This window comes from Oikopleura dioica, chromosome PAR (assembly GCF_907165135.1).
Source record: "Oikopleura dioica chromosome PAR, OKI2018_I68_1.0, whole genome shotgun sequence".
NCBI classification, from domain to species: Eukaryota; Metazoa; Chordata; class Appendicularia; order Copelata; family Oikopleuridae; genus Oikopleura; species Oikopleura dioica.
This window is the reverse complement of record NC_137293.1, coordinates 1088654-1112608: the sequence shown is the minus strand read 5'-3', so window position 1 is coordinate 1112608 and position 23955 is coordinate 1088654. Positions and strand designations below refer to the sequence as shown.

The 23955-nt window shown below is 39.3% G+C and overlaps 9 protein-coding genes across 9 annotated transcripts; 6 read left to right on the top strand and 3 right to left on the bottom strand.

Annotated features, from left to right (window-relative positions):
* The first annotated feature begins 4107 nt into the window (after positions 1 to 4107).
* LOC145702806 (uncharacterized) lies at positions 4108 to 8725 on the top strand. The gene is made up of 6 exons (XM_081780077.1): positions 4108 to 4234; positions 5428 to 5673; positions 7001 to 7199; positions 7498 to 7754; positions 8174 to 8345; positions 8388 to 8725. Exons 1-6 carry the CDS (start codon positions 4201 to 4203, stop codon positions 8575 to 8577), a joined length of 1098 nt encoding a protein of 365 aa, XP_081636203.1. The 5' UTR covers positions 4108 to 4200; the 3' UTR covers positions 8578 to 8725.
* A 237-nt stretch (positions 8726 to 8962) lies between these two features.
* On the top strand, positions 8963 to 10569 carry LOC145701057 (organic cation/carnitine transporter 2-like). Its single transcript, XM_081778285.1, has 4 exons — positions 8963 to 9006; positions 9052 to 10103; positions 10146 to 10224; positions 10266 to 10569. The coding sequence occupies exons 1-4, from the start codon at positions 8963 to 8965 to the stop codon at positions 10567 to 10569; spliced, it is 1479 nt and encodes a 492-aa protein (XP_081634411.1).
* A 349-nt stretch (positions 10570 to 10918) lies between these two features.
* Positions 10919 to 11484, bottom strand: LOC145702593 (uncharacterized). Its single transcript, XM_081779825.1, has 2 exons — positions 11211 to 11484; positions 10919 to 11167 (listed from the first exon to the last, which is right to left on the bottom strand). The coding sequence occupies exons 1-2, from the start codon at positions 11347 to 11349 to the stop codon at positions 10989 to 10991; spliced, it is 318 nt and encodes a 105-aa protein (XP_081635951.1). The 5' UTR covers positions 11350 to 11484; the 3' UTR covers positions 10919 to 10988.
* A 263-nt stretch (positions 11485 to 11747) lies between these two features.
* On the top strand, positions 11748 to 12980 carry LOC145703903 (calumenin-B-like). Its single transcript, XM_081781301.1, has 3 exons — positions 11748 to 12023; positions 12194 to 12606; positions 12690 to 12980. Exons 1-3 carry the CDS (start codon positions 11855 to 11857, stop codon positions 12942 to 12944), a joined length of 837 nt encoding a protein of 278 aa, XP_081637427.1. The 5' UTR covers positions 11748 to 11854; the 3' UTR covers positions 12945 to 12980.
* Positions 12981 to 13473: 493 nt separating this feature from the next.
* On the top strand, positions 13474 to 14478 carry LOC145704416 (uncharacterized). The gene is made up of 5 exons (XM_081781861.1): positions 13474 to 13728; positions 13768 to 13859; positions 13910 to 14150; positions 14191 to 14344; positions 14386 to 14478. The coding sequence occupies exons 1-5, from the start codon at positions 13556 to 13558 to the stop codon at positions 14464 to 14466; spliced, it is 741 nt and encodes a 246-aa protein (XP_081637987.1). The 5' UTR covers positions 13474 to 13555; the 3' UTR covers positions 14467 to 14478.
* Positions 14479 to 16129: 1651 nt separating this feature from the next.
* Positions 16130 to 17559, top strand: LOC145701056 (carboxypeptidase B-like). The gene is made up of 4 exons (XM_081778284.1): positions 16130 to 16558; positions 16602 to 17182; positions 17223 to 17332; positions 17372 to 17559. Exons 1-4 carry the CDS (start codon positions 16130 to 16132, stop codon positions 17485 to 17487), a joined length of 1236 nt encoding a protein of 411 aa, XP_081634410.1. The 3' UTR covers positions 17488 to 17559.
* On the bottom strand, positions 17493 to 19963 carry LOC145702800 (uncharacterized). Its single transcript, XM_081780071.1, has 3 exons — positions 18298 to 19963; positions 17830 to 18138; positions 17493 to 17761 (listed from the first exon to the last, which is right to left on the bottom strand). Coding segments are annotated over exons 1-3 (1824 nt in total). The 5' UTR covers positions 19811 to 19963; the 3' UTR covers positions 17493 to 17759.
* A 53-nt stretch (positions 19964 to 20016) lies between these two features.
* On the bottom strand, positions 20017 to 20894 carry LOC145702802 (uncharacterized). Its single transcript, XM_081780072.1, has 2 exons — positions 20735 to 20894; positions 20017 to 20686 (listed from the first exon to the last, which is right to left on the bottom strand). The coding sequence occupies exons 1-2, from the start codon at positions 20816 to 20818 to the stop codon at positions 20096 to 20098; spliced, it is 675 nt and encodes a 224-aa protein (XP_081636198.1). The 5' UTR covers positions 20819 to 20894; the 3' UTR covers positions 20017 to 20095.
* A 1216-nt stretch (positions 20895 to 22110) lies between these two features.
* LOC145704703 (uncharacterized) lies at positions 22111 to 23490 on the top strand. The gene is made up of 2 exons (XM_081782173.1): positions 22111 to 22617; positions 23241 to 23490. The coding sequence occupies exons 1-2, from the start codon at positions 22159 to 22161 to the stop codon at positions 23415 to 23417; spliced, it is 636 nt and encodes a 211-aa protein (XP_081638299.1). The 5' UTR covers positions 22111 to 22158; the 3' UTR covers positions 23418 to 23490.
* The last annotated feature ends 465 nt before the right edge of the window (positions 23491 to 23955 follow it).

Here is a 23955-nt window from a genome sequence, read left to right as displayed (position 1 = left end):
TACTTCTTCTTGCGCTCTGACGCTCTGGCCCCCGCTGTCCGGAAATGGTTCGATCTCCGTCCGACATTTCTCGACTTTTCGTCTCTACGCTGGTGCAATTCCGACGCCGCGCTGAGCTGATTGGCTGCCTTTCCCTTCACCTTTCCCTTCTGCACTTCTACGATGACTCATCTCACCGACTTCAACTCTTCAACCGAAGATTCTCGATCGTCTCTAGAATCTGGGGAGCTGTGAGGTCTTAGTGCTGAAAGTCGGTTAGAGATCTGATAGGGATCTCGCCCCGCGCTCTTCCCTGCCACTTTTACGAACACTGCTTCAGTCCAAGCACAGTTAAAGTGCGCAATACACGCTTTTATCGGAAACTCCCGTTTCGTGTTTTATTGAAGATACACTAGAGGCTACGACTAGCTGATAAAGAGAACCGTCTAGTATAGAGAGCATTACAGCAGTATTTAGACGCTTACAAAATATAAATTGAACTCGTGTTACCAGGAAAATAACTGTCCCCCGCTGCGCCTGACTCTAGAATTAGAAAGCTGTTATCGAAGAAGTTTGACAAACGCGCCTTAAACGACTCCCCGCTTGAATTTTTTTCTGCTTTCTTTCATTATCTTACGTGCCCCGCGATTTTTTCCTAGTTCTGAATGACGAAAAAACACGCCGGATCAACCCGTTCTAAAATAAATAGAAAAAGGCTTTGCTGACGCTCTAGTCAGGAAGATTTCGACGGGTAATCCAAGCAAAAGAAATATTGTCTTTGAAAGCATTACCACTCACGTGATCTTCAAAGTTTTTAATTGTGACCATTTTTAACAAAATTTTAACTAGAAATTTTTATTCGGGGTGTCATTTATTGCAGAAGTTTTAAAAAATCTCAAATTGAGAGATTTTCCTTGATGAAAATTGTAAAGAAGTGTTTCCCATCAATTTACCAAAAAAAGATTGCCGGAAAGAAAAATCCAGTCACCTAGGGAAAAAATAACTTCGCCTATTTTATAAAACAAAAATTACTAGAAGACCGGCAAAGCAGAGCATTCCAGGAATGACGAACAAAATAACTCCACAGCAGATTGAACATCTAGCTACTGAAACAAAACAATCTTCTCGCTCAGCGTAACGAGAATCTCTTTTTCTGTAAGCTGACTTTGCTCTTGCATATAAAATCGCTGCGACAATTCCAAGTACAGGACAAAGAATAAGGGCAAGGACCTTGTAGACTTTTTCTTGAAGAAGATAAAGACATGAGGAATTAATAAAAACGATACTTTATTTTATCTTAATCTCTTATTCCTGGTGGTTTATGCCGCAGTAGAAAATCCCGTTCTTCTCTTTGAGACTGTATCAAGACCATAGACTCAATTTTCTCTCTCACTGCCTGACCATAAGAAGGAAGGGAATCGTCGTTAGAATTCCCAAACGTAACATAAGAAGGTGGGTCTTCCAAGTCATTTCGCATTGTACCTTGGTATTGTTTGGAGCTGTCTGTTTTCGGGTGGATCAGAACATACAGTGGCTTACTGATGAATAATCAAGTTTAAAACGGACTCGAGGTCACGGTTACTCAATAAAAAAATCAATACCGTCCTTTGTTAAACGAAAATGCTGATTGAAGGTAAGAATAGTTTGTTTTAATTTAATTATGGAAATGTTTTATTTTGTAGAAGTAAGAAAATGAAGTTATGAAAATTGAAGGTCGCAGAAAATTCTCACAAGATTCCGATGAGACGTCCCAAGCCCAGATCCGGGTCTCGCGATGATTTAACTTGTGCTCTTGTATTTGGCTTTTTATGCTGAATTAATTGATAAAAATAAACATTTTCCCCAAAGGAAGTAAAAAGCCAGTTCCTGAAAGATACCTGTTTCTCAAAATTGAAAGGCTCCTTTCTCACTCTTTCTTTTCCCAGAGTTCTAAGAGTCAAGCGCTTGAAAAAATTTTGAACGCGCATTTTTCCTTGATTTGCTTCTGCTTGCAAAGTGCTTCAAGCTGCAGACGAGGGAAAATTATGTTTGTTCTGTAATGCGCACTTCCAGAGCTAGCATTCTTTTGGTTGTTTAGTGACGTGTTCGATGCTTATTCGGGAATTGCAGATAAATTTAGCCTACAGATAGAACTCAAAAAGAACTTGAAGAAATGATTCGAGCCATCTTGTGATTCATTAGAAATAATGGCTTTTTGTAAAAAAAAACCGTCATTTTAATAAACGATTATGATTTCGCACATCTTTGCGCTATTCAAACCGCGTTTTTTTATTGGAATGACTTTCATAGTGTCGCTAGAAGTCTGAAAGAGATTTCAATATTTCAGTCACAAGATAATGATGAAAAACATTGACGTGATTGTAAACGGTAACAATAGTTTTATTATTTTTTTCAAAAAATTTCAATAGGTTTTCTTAAAAAAGGTGGTTTCCTTGTCAAACTTATGTGTTGTTCCGCTTCATTCGATGCATCCCATGTGCCGGTCATTATATATGAGGCGGATGAAATCTACGGGGAGACCATCAACGACGACATCGATCCTGCTTCAAAGAACTGACTAAATTCACTCCAAAAATAACCGTTTCCTGACACACTCAATATAATTTTTTGTCTTTTGATCACGAAGAAAAAAATAACAGACAACGACATAAAGATGATCTCTTTGAGGCTTACATGGATATCTTGTCAGCGCAGGTCTTCATCAAAAAAATGAAGTCCTGCTTGCATATGAGGGATAATCATCCGGAGCTGTCAAGTGGCCAACCACTTAGTACCAACTTACCCACCTTCCTCCGCTTCTTGATCGGGGCTGTTTATTTAAATTTATGAGTGCTTTGCGGCTTCCAACTGATTTCTATTAGACGAGTTTTTGAGTACTCTCTTCTTTTTCTATCTAAAGAAAATTAGTGCTAACAACGCCCGTGCGCTTTGAAAACAATTATAACTAAATTAATTTTCATGTTTTCTTTATCAATTGTTTCCAGCATCAACTAAGGAACATCTCGGAGAATTTATTTTCGATTGAGTACCGCGCAATTAAATCTCTTGTTTGTAATTATTCGTTGATTAGGGAAATTGGCTTCAGAATAAGAGCGCAATAAAGAACTGATAGATAAGGTTATCGAAAGAGCAGAAGGTTGAAAAAGATAGTCGATTGATTTGAGCTCATGTTTCTTGTCAAATTCGATCCGGTGGAAGGATCACATTTCCATATCTTTCGGATTTCTAGAGCCTCTATTCGGACGAAAATTGTCAAAGATATAAAATAAACCATAATATTCTTTCTTTTTTAGGAAAATAAGTATTTTACTATTGTGTGTGAATTTGAAGGTGATGAATTAGCATCGGAACGAAACTCAATGCACATACCAGTTTGGTTTATTACAACTAATCCATGAAAAGATAATACTTAGACGCGCTTTTTTTAAGGTGGGCCAAGTTATTTCACCGACTTCTTGATTTTAAACCTTGGAACACCATACATATTTGGAATCAGCAGGAAATTTTATGAACTTTGACCGTTTTAGTTTCCGAAATTTCCACTTTCGGTCCGATTCTAGAGCCAGAAGTTGGCGAAATTTTTGAGTTTGGGCAGCTTGTGACCTATCAAATTGATTCTCAGAAAATTTCCTATCATCTGAGAGAAGAATCAATGCCGACCGCGGTCAAATCAACCGCTAAAAACTGAAAGAAAAATCACAAATTTATGTCATTTTTCCTTGTTTTGCCGGTCGGTTAAACCGCAGTTGGGATGGTCTTTTTAAATGATTTGTAGATGAGATGACTCAAAATCTTCTAAGCATCAATTTGATAAGTAATAAGTTGCCCAAACTCAAAAATTTCGTCAACTTCCGGCTCTAGAATCCGACCGGAAGTGGAAATTTCAGAAACTAAAACGGTCAAAGTTCATAAAATTTCCTGCTGATTCCAAATATGTATGGTGTTCCAGGGTTTAAAATCAAGAAGTCGGTGAAATAACTTGACCCATCTTAAAAAAAGCGCGTCTTAACTCCAATTCGTAAGAGGCAAAAATACGCAGTGAAAAAAGCCTTCTCGAGCGCAAGTGCCGCGCAAAAGTGGTGGCGGAGTGGCGCTAGAATTTTCTTGACCCGCAAAGCTCCACCAACGTTGAGGCTCCCGCGCGCTAACGAAGATTCTTACTTTTTTATATTACTTTTGTATTTCCTGTTTTTTTTTCGATCATTTGATAAGAGAGTAAATATGAAGACTTCTGCTGTTTTACTGTCTATTGCAGGTTCGTTAAAGATTGAAAAAACTAGAGAAAAAAGGAAAATCTTCTTCATAATTTGGACCGTCTCGATAGAAAAAAGAAATAAGTTTTTTTTCGAATTTTTTCTGGATTTTGATTGGCCGACCTGAATTATTCTCAAATCTGATTGGTCTAACATTATCCGTTTCAAAAAGCTTTTTCATGCAAATGTTTTGTAGCTTTTTTGGTTTTTTTTCTGCTTCTAAAAATGAAATTTTTTCTGAAAACAAGAGTTTTTGAAAGTCAGCGAGATTGACCTTGTTATTCCGTCGCAAAAACGGCGCGCCTTCTACAAGACAGTCCAAAACGTGTTCCGCCGCTCTAATCCCTCAAATCATCGTCGCAAATCAATTTTACGAGCTATTTGGTACACAGTCAGCCTAATCTCGATCCGAACTGCCAATTTCAAATGACGGCGGAGCTTCTTTCCAACCACCTTCTTTTCTATTAGACAACTTGGCAATCCCAAATTTTAAGGAAAATTTCGAGCGAAAAAGACAAAAGGTCTTATCCATTCAAAGAAATTCTAGCTTCAAAAAAGCCAGATTTTTTTCTTTTGCAAGCAATTTATCTTCGAAACTTGCAAATCAGTCTTTTTCTCTGGCGTCGTTTTGAACAGTCATTAACCTCATTAAAAGACAAACCTTTTTTTCCACTTTATTTTTGCTTGCCTAAAAAAGGTTGAGAAAAGACTGGATTAGAAAACAGCTTTTGGGCAAGAAAAATGTATTCTTTACGGCTCCGTGCTGCTTATTTCTGACGCAGAAGCTACGTTTTCATCAGATAAAGTATTTTTCTTAAAAATGAGAAAAAGGACACTAAATCTTTTTCTCGGCCATTTCCATCAGAAACTATCCATCCTTCTAAAACGTCTGTGCATCCCATTTCACGACCCGACCTTATTACCTCAAAACTATCACGCAAAAATCTGGCAGCAGTCTCCTCTTTGCCCTTGACGTGCTTTAAGATCGCGCCCGACACGAGGAGGCGGTTTCAAAGCACATTTCAAAAATCCACTTTTACAAAATCCAGATCAAGTGAAAAATTCAATTACGATTTTAACGACGTTTTTTCGCCGATCCACTTTGAAATTTTCGCTTGATTTTGATCAAATTTGAGCGACGGCGCGTCTTTCTTGATTTTTCCGCACTTTCAAATCCTTATTTCTTTTATTCTAGAGGCCGCCACAAACTGCAATCTTCAAAAAATCCAAGTCGCCGGAACCAACCTGTACTCTGCCATCAACCATTTGGGCAATGAAAAGCCACAGGGCCATTTTAACGGCGTTTACGAGCTTGATGAAGATCATGAAATCGCGGGGAAACAGGTTTGGACTAAAAGTAGAGGCCAAAGTACTTCAGTGAGGCTACAGTATGTCGATGACATTTTTGGTGGATCCGCTTGGGTTCTCACAAACCAGCCAGGTAATGATAGCTAGATGATGAATTTTTCAGAATTTGAAGCTTTTTTCGACAAAATAGCGTATTGATACCCTTAAAAAAGCTAACAAAAATAATGCGAAAATTTTATCAAAATCATAAAATATACAAATAAGGGTGTCACTTCTTCAATTCCAGGGAAATCTCAATAAAAGACTTAATCCGAAAGAAACATGGTGACACCCTTATTCGGATTAACTTTGTAGATTTGAACAAGATTCAGCTTTTTTCGCAAACTTTAATAAGGGCATCAATACGCAATTTCTTCGAAAAAACTTGAACTACTTCGAAATCGAATTGCATTAAATTTTCCACCCCTTTGACATGAGTTATCACGATTGATATAATTTCTTATCACTTTATGTTAACTCGATGTTATCTTTTCAGTTTCCCTCCCTCTCAAATTCCATGTCATCCGAATTCCCGAGTTTTAATTTCTAACAGGCCTGCTCTTTTTCCGATAAAAAAGGCGCCAAATTAAACATTGACAAAATTTTGACACCTTCGCCAAACAGCGCTCTTATCGCCTCCACGTTAGTTTTTTAGACTCTTCTTTATCCGCTTAATACAAATTTCGCCCAAGTGCGGAGTGGATGTAGAAGGATCGAAATTTCGCGGCCTGGGAAAGATGGTTCAATGGGAAATGTTTTGATAAGAGAATAATCCCTTATCTTAGGGTTTTTGTACTACGTTTTAGCGGGTTGAAAATTTAATAAGCTTGGAAAAGGTTCACATGGCAACTTAAATTTTAAAAGATTCTTTTTAAAATTTTTACACTCAATAGGTTAGGGTTAAGGCTAGGGCTATGTTTTTGGTATAAATTTTTTCAGTAAATTTGGGTTGGGGATAATTTTACAAAGAAATCATCACTAAAAATCGTTAATTATTATTCAAGATTTGAGCCAATCAAAAGCTCTTATTCGGCTTACAGGTCAATGAGCTTTGAGAAAGCCCTAACCCAAATTTTGTCGCTCAAAAATTGTGTTTTCAAGACAAATTCCTCATTTTACCTATTTTTCTCTACAAATTAACGTGTTTATAAGCTCATGTGAACAAATTTTGATAATGCGATTGATAATTCGATCATGGTTGAGTACTTGAAGTGCTTCTAAATTTAATAAATTATTTGCAGTTCAAACATAAAACAGGAGCTGGTACCTGCTCCGGGCTTGTTAACATGTTTGAAGGACAAACTTTTGTCGCTATCAAAAGTTTTACGGCGCTAGAATCTTTTATTTTATGCGAAAATATACACCGTCCAATTGATGATCAAATCCGCATTAAACATTTACTAATTCCGTCTTCCTTTTAGGCCAGCCACGATTCTTCACTTATTCCGTCGAAGACTGTCCAACAGAATTGAAGAACTGGAACATTTTGCCGTTCGGAATCAGCACAGAAATCAACGACTACATTCCTGTCGAGGATGTTAGAGTGACGGCTGTTAGCGATGAGAGTACGACTTCGGCGAAATATCTGACTGCTCAGTTTGATTATGGAGAAATGGACTAGTAAGTCTCAGTTTTTGCAACCTCTGACCAAAAATCCTTTTCGGAAGTCATTTTTACTCCGGTGCGGATAAAATTAAGCAAATTTTCAAAATCCTCCTTGCTCTTCTGGCACCAGAATTCGCTCTAGAATTTCTTTCTCTGGAAAAATTTTAGAGGACACTTTCTGAAATTTGCGAGTAATCGATTACTCGAGGAGATATTACTATACAAATATGATCGATGAAAGATTATCGCGTGGCTTAGCATTTTATCACGTTAAATTTTCATTACTTGAATTTTCGTAACGCTCCTTTTTCAGCTCCAACGACGTCTCAGATATTTACACGATGCTTTACCACTACCTTCCCGAATCGCACATGAAACTCCACTACTACGCTTGTAATGGAGTCCACACACTCGACATCTTCCGAACTCTTCAAACAAACGCTAGACCCGCATCAGACCCAGTAAACGACGCAATCAATGGCTGGAAATTGTGCAGAAGATGCTCAAACCACGAATTTGAAAATGACGAAAAAGTGTTCTACAATTTCGAATTGGAAACAGAAATTTGCTGTAAGGGCATTTTAAAATTTTCAATTCTAACAAATTCATTTTATTATTATAACATATTGAATTTGAACTTATCATGAGAACTCATTTCGCTTCCCGCGCGACCTCGTACGAGCGCCACCTCCCGGAGCGCGCGGTAATTTTGCGCTGGGCGCGCCACTCTGGCTGACCCTTTTTTCATTTCGGAAATATTTTATGATGTAACGAAACGGATAATTATTATAAAACGGGAATATTTTTCCATGATATTATGGTTGTCTACCAAAAAACCATAACTGTTCTGATTTTTTCAAAACATCGTCAATTTTGAAAATTTACTTCTTTCGATCTGTCCTTGAAATGAGTAGCACCCGGTTGATGATGCGTATTTATCCCAATTTAATTGTTTCTGTTTAAAATACAAATTAAAATAATTTATTCAGCCAACGAATACGGTTCGGTCGAACGGGCCATTTGCGAATGCGATAGGAATTTCGTGAGCACTTTGAGGTCTCTCGAAATTCCCTCAGCAGATTCCGAACTTACCACTGACCCACGAGACTGCGAGAGTGCCACGCTTCTCCAAGTTGAAGATGTTACCTGCTGCTACAATCGGTAAAGATTTCCTCTTTTGCCGGTCAATAATCAGAGTTCTAGTGCCCAAAACCTGATGACCGCCTACCATCAAATCCGCCAATGCTGTTCTGATGAAGGCGTCGTCATGCCCGCGGGCCAGTGCCCAGCAGAAGCGCCAGAAGACATTCAGAAGGAGACATTTTTCACGCCCGAGGAGATCCAAGACATCGAGCAAGATCATCTGAAAATCACTGGTGAATCATCTCAGTAATCGAAAATCAAGAAGAAATAATTTTATATAAAGCCAAAAAATATTTCTCTATCAAACTTTGCCCAACTCTGTAAACTAAGAAAAGAACAATTAAAAATGCCGATAAAGGTAGTTCGATTTATAACTGTACATAAACGATCATTCAATAAAAAAAGTTCTATAGAACTTCGATGTATTGAGTTCACGTTCGCTCAAATCTTGAAAAACCGCGGCGGTAGGGTATTTGGTTAACAACTTACGGCGCTTCCTCCTTTCTATACAAAAACATCGGTTACATAAAAATCTCTGTTCCGGCCCTTGAAAGTTGAAAACTGGCCCTGAGGTTCTATTCTTTTATCTTCAGCTTGACAAGACTTGTCAAAGAGCGAAAAAATAGGGAGAGAAAATGAAGAAGTTCGATGATATTTGGGAGAACCTTCCTCATTTCAGGTTTGAAAGATCTCTTTCCCCAGTTTTCTAAGACAACATACATAGCTGGTATCAATACTTCTTGACATTCCTCGCTGCTGGGTGGTTGAGTACCGTCATCGGGCTGTCCGCCCTTTTCCCCGTCTTTGGACAGTGGCGGCCTCAGTTTCACTGCGAAACTCAACTCGATATTCTTTACCCCGAAATATTATTCGAAGAGAGAGAAAGTATTCTAAAAGAAAACTGCGCTGGGAGCTTTAGCGAATGTTCGACAGAATGCGATTTTTTTATACCAGCCGAGTGTGTTGGTTTTGAAAATTCTTCCTTGATTTCAAACTGTTTGGAAAACAATATTCTCCAAACTGTTCAAAAGAACGCATCCTGCAGCGATTTCTCCTTCAACAAAGAAGCTCTTGGTGTCCCGAAAGGACATGAGAATCTCATCTTTTCTAAAGGACCCGACAACTGGGAAACAACGGCGACCTATTTCAAGCCAATTTGCTCAAGAAGCCTTTTCGACACATTCATGATTTCAGCCTCGATTATTGGTCAGTTAATCGGGTCTTTTTTCGCTGGAATTTATTCGGATCGATTCGGAAGGAAAAATGCTATTTGGGTATTTACGATTGCTTTCAGCATTTCTTACGTTTTATTGGCGCTGATAAAGAATGAATTATCCTTCATCTTCTTTCGGATTTCGGCGACGATTACTGGAACGATCATGTACATAGCCGCTTTGACGTATGGAATTGAAGTCACTGGTCCCTCGAAGCGATCGCTTCCCGGTTCTTTTATCAATGTCTATTTTGGTGCTGGATACATGGGCAGCTCGTTGATCGGGTATTTCATTCCTCATTGGCAGGGACATGCCCTCGCTATTGGCATCATGGGTTCTTTGCAGTTGATATTGACGATATTCCTTCCTGAGTCGCCTCGATTTCTGGTCGCAAAGAAGAAGTATGAACACGCGAGCAGAGTTATTGGGAAGATCGGGCAAAAGACTGCATCTGAAACTCTTTCTCAAGCGGATTTGGTGAAGGAACTGGAGGAAATTCAAGAGCCAAAGAAGGCTGAACGGTCTCCGCTTGATTTGTTCAGGACTTCTGCTACTCGAAAAGGTAGGAAAAAATTCCCTGGATGAAAAAAATAATGATTTCTAGTAACTCTTAATCTTGGACTTGCATTTGCTGTTACAGTAACTGTTTATTACGCGCTATCTTTCAACGTTTCATCCCTTGCGTAATAAGAAGCATCTCTTCTTGTGTAAAAACACTTTTCAGAGGGAGTACCTATGTCAACAATGCATTGAACGGTGCTGTAGAAACTCTTGCGTATTTCATCTGCATCCCGCTCATCGATAAATTTGGACGGCGGCCAGTTACTGTTATTCTGATGTACATTGGCTCCATTGCAGTTCTTGTGGTTATGATGTTGAATGAATTGACGGCCGAGAAAGCTGCACTAGAAACTGCGCGATGGATGGCATTTCTTGGGAAATTCTGCATCTCGGGTGTTTTCAACAATATTTTTATTTACGCTGCGGAAATTTATCCCACTGAGATTCGAACTGTAGGAATGTGCTAGAAGAACTGTCAAAAAGAGACGGTAATAGATTTATAGCATCTGAAAGGGGTTGGATTTTCATCGATGATTGGTCGAGCAGCTGGAATTGTCATGCCGTTCGTTCTTGATCTTCAATATAAAGTAAGAAGTACAATTTTGTTTTTTTGTAAAAATTCCAATTTCAGCCCGGGCTTGGCTGGTTCCCTTACACTCTTTTTGGCGCAATGGGGATCATTTCTGCAACATTGATGATATTCCTGCCCGAAACTAATAACGCTCCATTAGCGCAGACAATCGAAGAAGCTGAGCAATTTTATAAAGGCTCTGGGATAAAAATTGCTGACGAATCAAACGAGCTACAAGCTCACGAGTCTAAATAAACTTTATTTATCATCATATCCGTATGTACAGTAAATATCTCTGGAATGAACAAGGAGGAGTCATGACTCTCCGTCGGAGTCTGATATCGAGGGGAACTCGGCGAAAAGGGGGATTCCAGAGTCAGTAACGACAAATTCCGGGGGTTCAAGTCGTCTTTTTATGTTTTCCATATTCACCCAGATTTGTTTCGGTTCTTCAGGCCAGACGAAGCGGTCTCCGCCGAGGTCTTCCATCAGCACTAGAAAAAAGTTGTTAATAGAGAAAAAAATTTATCAACGCACCCATATGCATGTAAAATTCTGGCTGAGAGGCCAAAAAATTCTCTTTGTAATATTTTCCCATTTTATCTGGTATCAGCGCCGCCGGAACTTGATCGCCTTTGTTGCAAATGTAGAAATATGGAATTCCTTTGATAATCATTTTTGAGTTGCTCTGAGTCTGTTACTCTCTTTCTAGTGCGTGAACAGAAGGTTTCCACGCGAGTTTTTGCTTCTATATTGGGTGCGAAAACAACTGGCAGGAGTTGGCAGTTCACAAAAAGGGCAAAGTGACGAAAGAATTTGAGAAGAAAGGTGGCTTGCTGGTCACGAGAAGAAACTATGCGGTCGCAATTGATAAAAATAGGGACTCCCTGATGATAGCTACTAGACGGTTGTAAATCTAGGTTCTTTTACTGTCTTATAATTTATATAAAGTTATAAATATAAAGCTATTTTTTGTAAAAATCTGTTTCACAAAAAAAAAATTTGGCAAGGCCAATTAAGTCAGTTGTTGTTTGTTTAAAGCGCCTTTTTTCATCAGCTGGGCGCCGGTCCGTGGTCATTCACTGACGTGGCTTTCAATCCTTTTATACCCGGCCAAAGTACCCAATAAAGCACAACAACAAAGAGATAAATAAAGAAACCAAACTCTCAAAATTGAAAATATGGTGAAAATTTTTGCGATCGGAAGTTTTGCTGGAGCCTTGGGACATTCTGTCGGAGGGTCAAATTTGCATTCGGATGGGGCGATGACGGATAGAGAGAGGACGATTTTGAATGATTTGGTGCCGAGGGAGCAGAAGGAGGCGCTGAAGAGATTGTTCCTGAAAATTGGTAAGTAGGAAATAAAATTCTCGGTTTTTGAGAGGAAGAAACCATAACTGAAATATTTATTCTACAAATTTGATCTATTTTTCTAATAAAATATTTGATTAATATTCATTAGGCAGATTATGACACCAGTTGCTAGGCTCACGTTCCAATATAATAATTTTATGCTGAAGATACCGACGGAAACGAAAACCTATCCCGAGTCGAGCTGGCCCGATGGACCGAAATTCTCGAGCAGCGCTACATCGGTAAAGAAATCGACCGCTGGTGGCCGTTCTACAATAGCGACGACGATGACAAAATCTCCGAGCAAGAGTTCCTCGACCGTCTCGGTCAGCTGCAAGACCATCTCAACGACGACTACGCGCTCATGAAGGAAAAGTTCAAATTCTGCGATTTTGATGAGTCGGGCGATTTGGATATGAGCGAGTTCGAGACCTTTCAATTTCCACGATTCGACAAGAAGGGCAAGATTTTTTGGCACAAGGAGATGTTCTTGACGCTCGACAAGAATAGAAATGAGAAGATCGATTTTGCGGAGTTTATCGAGTACCAAGGATTGGAGCTTGCGAGTCTTTCCGAAGAGGTAAACGGGCTTTTTATGAGTTGAAATTGGCGAATAATCGTAAAAAAGCCTTTTTCATCAAAAATTTGACATTTTTCTTTTAGGACAAAAGGTCAAACCAAGAACATTTCACCGCCTACGACGAGGACAAAGATGGAACCTTGGATTTCAAAGAGCTGATTGAACTTTTCGACCCCGAAGACAGCAACTCTTTCGAAGCAACAGCTGACCATCTGATCTATCACGCTGATAAGGATCACGATGGTGTGATCACCCTCGAAGAGTTTCTCGACAACTATGAAACTGTTCTGACCTCACACATTAGCGACAATGGCCAACTTTACCACGATGAGCTGTGAGCAACCTTTTCTGCGGAAAAATCATGTTTAGGCCCAATAAAGATAAATTATCTCAAAATTCGTGGGAATTCTAAAATCTGCTGCTTCTGATTCAGAATTCTGACGTTATCCTCTCTCGACTCATTTCTTAAAAAATGAAAATTCTAGCTTCATTCTTTTTTGGCCTTATTGATGCCCAGATTTCATGCAATAGAGAATGTCCAAAGAGAACAGATTACAAGTGGTGCAGGGAGCATATCAAGGATTACATAACTGTCCCCGACTGTAAGTTAGCATCAAGAAAATGAATTAAAATGAGTCAAGATAAGCAGGAAGAAATTCCAAATCCAACAAGGCGACAAATTGATATCAAGGAAGACTGGCACAAAAATAGGGTTTTCACTTCAACTTACCTTTTTTGAAAATATCAGATCGAAAATAATTTTTCTTCACTCTTCCTTTGATAGATTTTTGTAAATAGTGAAAAGATTCATTTTAACATCTCATTTATGGTGTATTGATAAGATAAAGTGTTATCCCTTGTAAGCTTTGAGAACTACGCCCGCCCTCTTCTTGACGCTCCTCGAGAGTCAATTTCTAATGCTGAAATATCTGAACTTTTGACTTACTCAATGTCAAATCTACACAGCTTTGAGGGCTGGGTCATCGCAGTCTTTGACTCAAACTCCGAGGGCTGTGGCGATTACAATGGAATCGATGACGTCAACGACGTCAACTACAACACTTGCTTCGATAAATGGTACACTGGTTGTCGAACCAATCCGAACGCTGGGTCTAGCACACGGTAAGGAATGAAAAGAAAGATTTTTAATATGAAATGGAGGGCATGTCGAAACTCCTTGGTAGAATCAAGTCGACAAGGCCGCCTCGCGTTCGCCAGTCAAGTTGATCAACGAGTCAGCAACATGCTCAAAAGTAAGTGTCTGATTTCTAAAACTTCATTTTCTCATCCCCTCTTCCAAAAGTCGACAAGAAACACGTCCATTGGTTCTCCTCACACGCGGAAGGCTGCGACGATCAGAAATACAATGGCTGTCGGAAAATCGATCAATTCGCGGGGGCATCAGCGGAAGTTTACCAAGAACACATCAAAAGTCAATATGGACTTTCTTCCAAAAACATTCGCCTCGACGTCCCTGTCGTCCAGAAAATGGGTGCGAAGATGATCTGGCAGAATTATCGACAGGGGCTCGACCGTGAATTCAGGTTTCATCAAAAGTCATTCCATTAAATGAAATGTAAAAAGCTCGATAAACGATCATTACTGCGCAGACTGGGATGTCTTGCTTACTCTTTGCTCGACAAATGAAGATCCCTCGAGTCCGGATTTTGGCGATATTGCTTGGAGGACTTCGAATCTGAACAGCGAGTTCTTCGTCACTGATTATCGACAATTCGAGGTCCCTTTTTTACTTCTTGAAAATGTGTTAGCTCGTTTTAGGTTGGAATTCAAGATCATTGGTTTGGAAACAACAAAATTGAACAATGCGTGACTCTTTATGTTTCTCCCTTTTCGCACTGAAATAAAGTTCAGCCTCATCTAAACTTGGCGGTATCAATATCTAATCATGTGATTTTCAATTCAAATGATTTGATATTCCTTTTGAAACCGATTCTCTTTGGAAGCGAAAACTCTCAAGAGCAATTAATCTTAATCGAATTGCACCCAAAAGACAGTATAAAAGACAGAATAGATAATCGAATCTCAAGAAGAAATAAGATGAAGTTTGTTTATTTAGCTTTTCAAATACTCGGCTTTTTCGGAGTCAACGCATACTCTTCCTTGAGCAATTTGGTAAGAACAAAAAAGATGAGATAAAAAAATATCAAAAGAGCGGTTATCGCTTCGATAAATTAAAAACTTTAATGTACAACAAGTTCGACATGGCGGAACGACGAGTCATCGACGACTACATCAACGCCTACCGGAATCACATCAGCGATCAGAAGACATTGTACGGAATAGATAAGAAATAGACGACGAAATATATCTGCTCATGATAAAATATATGTACGAATTGGCATGAAAGTTGCTTGACCCTAAAGTGACCCTACTTCGACAGGACTGGCAAAAAATGATCACCTTGATGATGATTTCAGAACATGATCAAAACTCGATCTACAAGATGTGTTGGCAGCTCGACATAATACTGTCAGAGACACTTAATCTAATTCAAAATGTATCCAAATAACCGTATAAAAAGGAGCAGTTGCCAAAAATCTTCACAAAAATAAGGATAACTTGAATTGAAAACGATGAACTTTCTCAAACTTCTTGAATTTTTTGCCCTTGCCGATGCGTTTTCCACTTTGAGCGACCTGGTAAGCCTTTCTTAATAATTCGAATAGGCATTTTAACCCCTTCAGTACAAGCTCGACATGGGCAAACGAGGAATCATGGACGATTACATAACATCCTACCGAAATCACGTGGCTGACCAAAATCAGCTGAATGGGTACAAGGAATACAAGCGCGAAAACCACCATGGTCACTAGAAATAGATAAACCAAGAATAAATGAATAAACGAAAAATGCTATAAAATGTCTTTATTTTCAAAATTATCCGTAAATCAAAGTAACAAAAATTTCCAATCAATCGAAGTTCTTGTCTTTTCCAAGCATGATCGAGCAAAGTCTGAGTTTTCGTCGCTCATGAACCTTGTTCGCCTGCGCTTGCTTTCGAAGAATGAATATTTCTCGCTTTAGTTCGCTGTTTTCTTGTCGAAGGCGTTCGATTTCTTCATCTTTTTCGTCGATCATTACAATTTTTTTTCGGATTTTTTTTTATTTTTGCTGTTTTTAATGATTTTTCATTTCTTTTTTGCCCTTCGCCGATCGATCGGTAAATAGCTTTTTGTTTGAATTTTGAATGAGTAAGTTATTCAGAGGGAGACGGACAGACCCCGGCGAATCACGAGGTCATAGACAATAATTAAAGTGCTCTCAAGACAGTTTTATTATTTAGTTTTCCTTTTGTGTGTTGAAAAAAGGGCATTTTTGATTGCGATGGCGTTAATTTGAAGGGTTTATAAGTCTCATATTTTAGGTGACGGCAAATAAATTGTAGGAAAGTACGATTCGGCGGACTTCCAAAGACAAAAGAATTATTGCGAAATTTGGACTCGATGGGAGAAGGTCATCTGCTCGCTTTTCGTGAAAAAGAAAATGATCAACATTGGACAAGATGAAACTTTGTAGCATTTTATTCACCTCTGCTTTTGCGAGAGAGCACTATCATGGAGATAAGGTTTTTCGCGTGAAAATAGACTCGCAAGAAAAGTTAAACTTTTTTGAATCCTTCTCAGACGGCTTCGATGTTTGGAAAGAGCCGCGAAATTTCGAGGATTTTGCTGATATTCGAGTTCCTAGAAACGAGCTTGATCGATTTGAAGTTCTATTGAAATCAAGGAAGATCTCCTCAGAAATCTTTATTGAAAATGTGGAAGACTTGGTGAAAGAGAGTTTGAGAGGTGTAGCTCAGCCATTCAACAATTTCAACGATTTCGACTACGAGCAATACCATCGCTTCGATGACTACCAGGAGTGGCAGCGGCAATTTTCGCAGATAAATGCGGATATCGTGGAGATCGAAGACCTGGGAAGCTCATTTGAGGTAAGATGATCGTATTGATTGCTTAGTTTTCTCTTTTCCCTAGGGTCGGCCACTAAACTCAATGAAAATCGGCAAGGGATCGCATCATATCGTCATGCACGGAGGGACGCACGCACGTGAGTGGATTAGCCCTATCACCATGGTCAACTTTGCAAAACAACTCGTCGATGAATACCGGGCCGGTGGACTCAAGGCCAAGTATCTCAATGACATCACGTGGCACATCGTCATCAATATGAATCCTGATGGATACGAGTACACCTTCGAGAGCAGCAGAATGTGGCGAAAGACGCGAAGTACGAATAACACCCCGAGTACCTGCATCGGAGTCGATCCTAACCGAAACTGGGATGCTTGCTGGCAATGTCCCGGTGCAAGTAACAATCCCTGCAATGAAGCGTACTACGGACCAAGCGCATTCTCCGAGCCAGAGACGAAAGCTGCCTCGGATCATTTGAAATCTCTTTCAAATGTTCGAGCATACGTCGATGTCCATGCTTACGGGCAGTATTGGATGTATCCTTACGGATACAAAATTCAACACTCGCAAAGCAACCTGAAATTGAACACGATTTCGATGGACGCTGCTATTGCCATTGCCCTTGTTCATCGAAAACAGTTCAAGTAAGACATCTTCTTCTACATTTTCTCATTTTGAATTGAGATACGGAACTATCAACGATGTCATCTACCAAGCATCCGGTTCTTCCGCCGACTGGGCCTATGATGAGGCCAATATTTCTTGCTCATTTGCTCTTGAACTTCGAGATCAAGGCAAGTTTCTGTTCAAATATTCGACTCATTCATTTTAAGGTCAATTCGGGTTCCTGCTCCCTGCGAATCAAATCAAACCAGTTGCTGAAGAAATGTGGGCAGGACTGACTGTAATGGCCGATGCAGTTATTGCCGGGACATGCAACAGAAAATAAGCCAAGGAAAGAGGAAAATAAAGTTTATTGATTTGAAAAATAAACACAAGATATTTGTTCTGTTTTGATAAACTTTGATAATATCACTTTTGCTTACCTTCTCCAATCTTAACCTGCAGCTTTTTGCAAGCATTGAAATCATTCGCGGAACCAACGTAAACGTGATCGATGGAGAAATCCACAGTAGAACCCGGTGTTTCGAGGTAAACAAAATTGTCGCCAGCTTGTTTCGTAAAGGTTGCACTAATCTGCACCCAGGTCGAGAGCTTATTTCGTTGCAAAACACTGTTCTCAAAGAATTGATTACATTTTTTTGATTGATTTTGTAACGTGTCTTATCAGAAGTGACATCAAATGTCGCCAAGGGATTCCACCCAGAATCAGATTCCTTAGTAAGAACAGCTGAAGTCTCTTCAGCCCCATTAATTCTTGCCCAAAAAGATGCAACTGTCTCTGTTTCATCAGGAATGTCCGCCAAATTGAACTTGACAGTGTTCCAGGCTGCGGTTCGATAGGTAAAAGAGAGGCCATTCTTGACGAATCCATCTGAGTCGAGCTTAGTGGAGAATGAGCCAGCGTATTCAAAGAGCGAGTTGGATTCTAGAGCCGATGAATCTTCGAATTCGAAGACCTGGAGAGATGAACATGCATCTTTGAAATACGTTAAATAAACAACCGTTTGGAGAAATTTTTTCGTGAGACTTTTTTATGAGGATCAGCGATTTAATCTCACAAAAATATAAATTGGCTTATATTATAAAGGCTTTATGGTTTCCCTTAAAAGACATGTAAAACGATTTAGTCACATACCTTTTGGCAATGGAATATCAATATCATGCTCTTCAATGATATTTCCGTCCCCATCAAGAACCTTGATTTCATATTCTCCCGGGAAGAGCTTGACTTCTTCGTCTAATCTTGCCAAATCTAAATCATCAACGTTTGCATGTCCTGAGGTCGTATTGAACTCTTGCTTGACCAGTTCTAGGTAGCGGAGACCTGCGGCGTTAGCATTCAATGGGTAGTTGCAGAGAACGTTGTATTCGTCACAAACTTCTGGTTTGGGAATGATCGGGCTTGCCCAGTCAAGATGGCCAAGATTGTCTTCAAAGAGCACCTTTCGTTTGTTTTCTGCTTCCTCCTGCCACGGACGGACTATCTCTTGCAACCAGCCCCAGAGGATGATGCCGTCGACGTTTGGATGTGAGTACATCACTTTGATGACGTCACCAATGTCGGTAGCGCGAACTTCTACATCAGCATTGTCAACATCGAGCTCGGTGACAAGAAGGCGGTTCTCAAGGTTCTTTCCGGCCATTACATTCAAACGATTCCAGACTTGTTTATTCGGAATCTTCTTAAAATGACTTTGAAGGCCAACAGCATCAAGTCTTCCCACTATCGGATTTATCAAGTCCAAGAAACAAGATCCATGGTCAGCTCTTGTCAGCTCATAATCATTCATAACCTGGCCGGTATTGGGAGCGATGGCATCCAAACGATCGAGAACCTCGGTCCAGATTTCAATGCCGAGGTGTCTTCGGAAAAAGTCTCCATGGTGAACTTCATTGAACAAGTCCCAGTCGGTGATATTGCCGAGGTATCGGAACACAATATCGTCGACTCGTTTCATTGTATAATCGTGAAGAGCAGTCATGTTTCCTGATTCCGCAACATCATGAAGCCATTGCTGAACATTTTTATCCACAGACCAGAAAAGTGTATGTCCTCGAAGAGGAACTTGCTGTTCAAAGAAAATGTCATTGATAGCGTCCGATTTCGACCAATCATAAACTCCGGGACTTTTCTCTTGCTGCTTCCACTTGTATGCATTTCTCGCTACGCCAAAATTGAAGATATCAAACCAACTTTTGTAGTCAGACATTTCGTCGGGCATTTGCTGATGGAAAGTTGCTCCGAAAGGAAAATGATTCTTGGTCATTTTCACTTCAATTTTTGCTGCTCCAGGAGTTTGAACATCGAAATCGACTCCAACTTTTCGAAAGAAATCAATTCGTTGATCAGCGGCAGGGACCCAGGAAAGATCTCTTTCGTAGAGCCTAACTGTAACATCGTCGATAAACAGGTTCGGCAGGACAAAGCCAGAATCGGAGCCAGTTCCACTGATGGCAAATTTGATTGAAGTCACTGTACTCAAATCGATATTATCCTCGTTGTCTGTTGCGATGTTACATCTGCCGCCAACAGTCAGCCAATCGTCATTAGCAAGGTGGCATGATGCGACACATCCGATGTATGATTTGCCAGTGCTATGGGTGACAACAAGTTTACCCGCACTGTGGTATTGCCCATCAGTGCGCATTTTGTAGGAGACCTCAATGTCGTTGTTTTTTGTTTGCTCGTTGACAGCGATTTCGTGCTCCAAACCAAAGTAATCAGCTGATCGATCGCTTACACGAGCGTAGGAGTTTCCAGAATCGTCTTGAACATATTTAAGTGTTCCTGATTGATGGTTTGAAAATGCTCTAAAAAACAAAAACAATAATTTGACTTTTCGTCAAAAGTCTAATGTTTATAATTTAGGAGTTAATTGAAATTGACAATTTATTTGAATTCCTTTTTGAATTCTCGTGAAAATTAAGGATAACTAGAAAACCAATTCTTGACTCGTCCAAATACCAAGTCCAGTCGAAAAGTCACCATCAGTAACCAAAGACGTGTATGAAACAAGATCATCAGATTCAACGATAAACATCTCATCAATCGTGTATGAAACCATTGCATCAGAAACTTGCGGGTACAGCACAATACTTTCAGCGGTATCAAGAGTTGTTTGGGGGACGAGAAGCGTGAAGGGAACTGGATACCAGATTCCAGCGGTCGAGACGCTCACACTTCCGAGCTGAAAGTAACTAGGACTCCCGTTGACGGTGATTTTGGCCATCATTTGCACAGTTGTGTCTACATCTGAGTCTAGTTTGATGAAAAACTTGCCGGAGTAATTTCTGTTCGTCAACAAGGACTTGTCGATAGTTTGCTGCGGGTTCTTCCAATTCGCATTTCTGCCCGAAATATGCATCGCATTATCCGAGAAATAGCCAGGAGAAACTGTGGCGAGAGTAATGCCGCCATTGGCTGTCCAGGAAATGAGGTCGTCAAAGTGGTTGTTGGCAACGATTGTTTGAGTTTCGTAGATTGAACATGGCTCTCCGTTGCAGAGGATTTTCAGTTCGCCTTCCTGAAGAATAGTGAGGAATCCCCCTGCCAATCTCTTTCTTAGACATACCTGATAAAAACCTCCACCACACATAGCCGAACATTCCTCTGCAAAAGCACTTTTAGCGGCGAGAAGCCCCGCAAGAAGCTTCATTTTTGTTTTTTTTTCTTAACGAAAAATTCAAAACCTCTTGTCTCTGAAAGCGCCTATCGTTTCTCGCTTGCCCGGGCGATGAATTTCTAAAATGTCGGAGATTATTTTATTATATGATCATCCGGTGAATGCGTGCGGTTGGCCGCAGGGGTAGGAATCAATCTGAGGGTCGGAAAAAACTTTTTATTCTTCTCTATTTTGGGTGCGATTAGTGATACTGAGTTTTGAATATGAGTGCATCGAGTATTGAGTGAACTTTTTTTAATGTAAAATTTGATGATTTCATAGCGACAAAATAAAGTTCAGTTGGGGTATAAAATTAGAACCTGTTTGACTATATTTGACCTCAATTTTCATAAATAAGTGAACAAGAAAGTGGTATCCTTCTCGAGCATTTTCTTGTGAAAAAAATCCTAAGATTCTAACTTAGAATATCATGATAAGCCTTTTAATAATAGGCTATTATGAAGCTTTTTTAAAAAGAAAATTTAATGCTAATATGTAATTCTATTAATAATAAATTTTCGTTTTCAGACGAGCCAAGTGTAATTTCCTGCTATTACTCACTGACAAAAAGATTTTCCTTTCACATCCTCTATGTCAAGAGTCCGAATTTGGACTCAGAACGGAGTGTCTATATTTTGCAATCCAATATTTTAGACTTATCGAAGCTTTTCTTTTGCTTTGGAGTCTATTTTCCATTTTTTTTTGCTTTGGAGTCTATTTTCAGTTCTTTTCGCAAAACTGGATGCCAAATAATAATTTATTAAATGAGTTTATGATATTTACGGTAAATTGTAAGTTATTTAAAAGCTTATTTTACGTTGAGATCCCTCTGGCGCCATTAATTGCCTGGTTACGAAATGCTGACAATGTATTATCGGAAGATATAGTTTATTCTCGGAGAAATTCGCCCGGTAGATTCTTTGTCTTCTGATCATCATCAAATAAAAAGGACGATCGTGCGAGTAATAAAAAACGAGAAACAGCCATCTTTGACCCACTTTAGCCCCCCGGTGTTACACGTGTCTACTGACCTACTTAAAAACTTCCCCTTGCCCTAGAAAAAAATAGACACCCAAATAGAAGAAACTGACTAGCCGTGTCTTATAAAGAGAAAAGCGAGCGATTTGCGCGGACGCACACAATTTTACTTATTTTTTTTCGCAAAAATAAGAGATTGAAAAAAGGAGGATAAAAAGAAGATTAATAAGGTAAGAGAGTAGAGGTGGCTTTAAAATAGTTTCTCTGGTATATGAAATTGAGAAAGAAAATTTTAGAAAATTGAGTGATCAGAATCAATGAAAATAAATTTTATTTAGTGGCTAAGAGAATTTTTTATGACGCTGTATTTCGGTTCTCCCCAGCAATGCCCGCTTCTTTCCCAACTTCTTAACGCAACATATACTCTGAATAGCATGCCACTTGAGAACTCGCCGAATGGACAAAAAACTTCTTCCCGTTGGTTTCCGCCCGAACCGCCGATACAATACCAACCGGTTCAAAACTCGGATGCTCCTCCTTCTTCTCATATCTACCAGCAAACAAAGTCCAAAAGAACCCAAGAATCAAGAAAACCAATCGAATTTGCAACGCACTTGAAACGACCAAGAGGAAAAATAGAGAAGAGAAGACAACCAGGACAGACTGGATTCATCAATAAACCAAGGCGCGTTCCATTCGACAGAATTGACCCAGATTTCGTTGATTCGAAGTTTTTTGAAATGCTGAGGTTCAACAGAAGACAATCTGATGGATCAACTACTTCGACTTCTTCAGAATCAAGCTCAACATCACTGGTGAGTCATTTTTAGGGTGTAGACGTCGTTATAGAAAGCAAGGGTATATTTTATCGAAGTAAATTATTACACATATATTGAAAAAAAAATCGATTGTTTCTGGAAATTTAGTCAGGTTTATCCAAATAGCCTATTTTAAGAAGTCATAATTTTTCGGCATTTATCTCTCCCAATATTTAAAGATGTTGCCTCAAATGCATTTAACGCTACGTGGCCTTCATTAATGAAGGAGCCTAGAAAGTCTAGATAATGCCGTTGAGTCAAGTCTACGTGGCCAAAAAGATGTTTCATCCAAGTTCTTGGATTATTTCATTAACTTGATACCGTTTGTGACGAACCATTTTTCTATTTGCTTTTGTTTTATTCTGATAAACTTGAATTGAGGATAATAAATAGTAAATTTTTGTCAATAATGAAACAGAATTTTTACCGTAACAATGAAATGCTAGAAATGCGCACGAAATCAAAAAATAAGAGAATAGTCCGGATTTATCGCGTCCGTACTTTCGGAAACAGACTGTTCGGAAACATAAGGAAAACAAACGAAAATCTCCTTTGTTCCGATTTCAACATATATTTTCTGATAATTACACAAGATCAGGCCGTTGACCATTATCTTTCAGACTCCTTGCGTGTACGACAATTCCCACCTTTACCCAGAACACACTTTCGATCCGTCTCCCGAAGCTTCTCCCTCATTTTCTCCGATCTCGACTTCATTGGACGATAAAAATTGCCATGCGACTCCAAACTCTACTGCAAGCTCAATTCTGACAATCTTTCAAAACCAACAATTCTGAACATTCGTCGAACCCAAAAATCTCCTGATCGAGTTCAACTAACGGAAAATACCTTTATTTATTTTCATTTTAAATACAACCAAATAAATTATTAAGAAAGCAAAAAAAACAAGGAAAAAGTTAAACTAGGGCAATCTGAATTCAAGCTAGAAGTCTCTATTAATCCTTTTAACCGAAAAGTTTCTTGGTCAGAATTCCGAAGGCGCGTTCTTGTGCGAGCATTTTAACATATCTTTCACGTTTGAGAGGCAATTCCGTTGGCCCATTATTGCGGCCGTCTTCAGTATTCGTCTGAGCCGCAGAATTCGCCTGACTCGGAAAATCCTGTGGTTCGTCAAAAGTTCACGTCTAACCGCGCCGGAGCTACTCAGCCCAGTTTGTTTTGACTTTACGTCTTTTAAAGAATAATTGACCTCATTTTAACGAGAAAAAATTTTTTACGATTTTTTTTGCTCATATTTTCACTAAAAATTTTGACTTCAATAATCATTATGCTAAGAAATTTTATTCAAAAACTTACTGTATAAAATATCCTGTG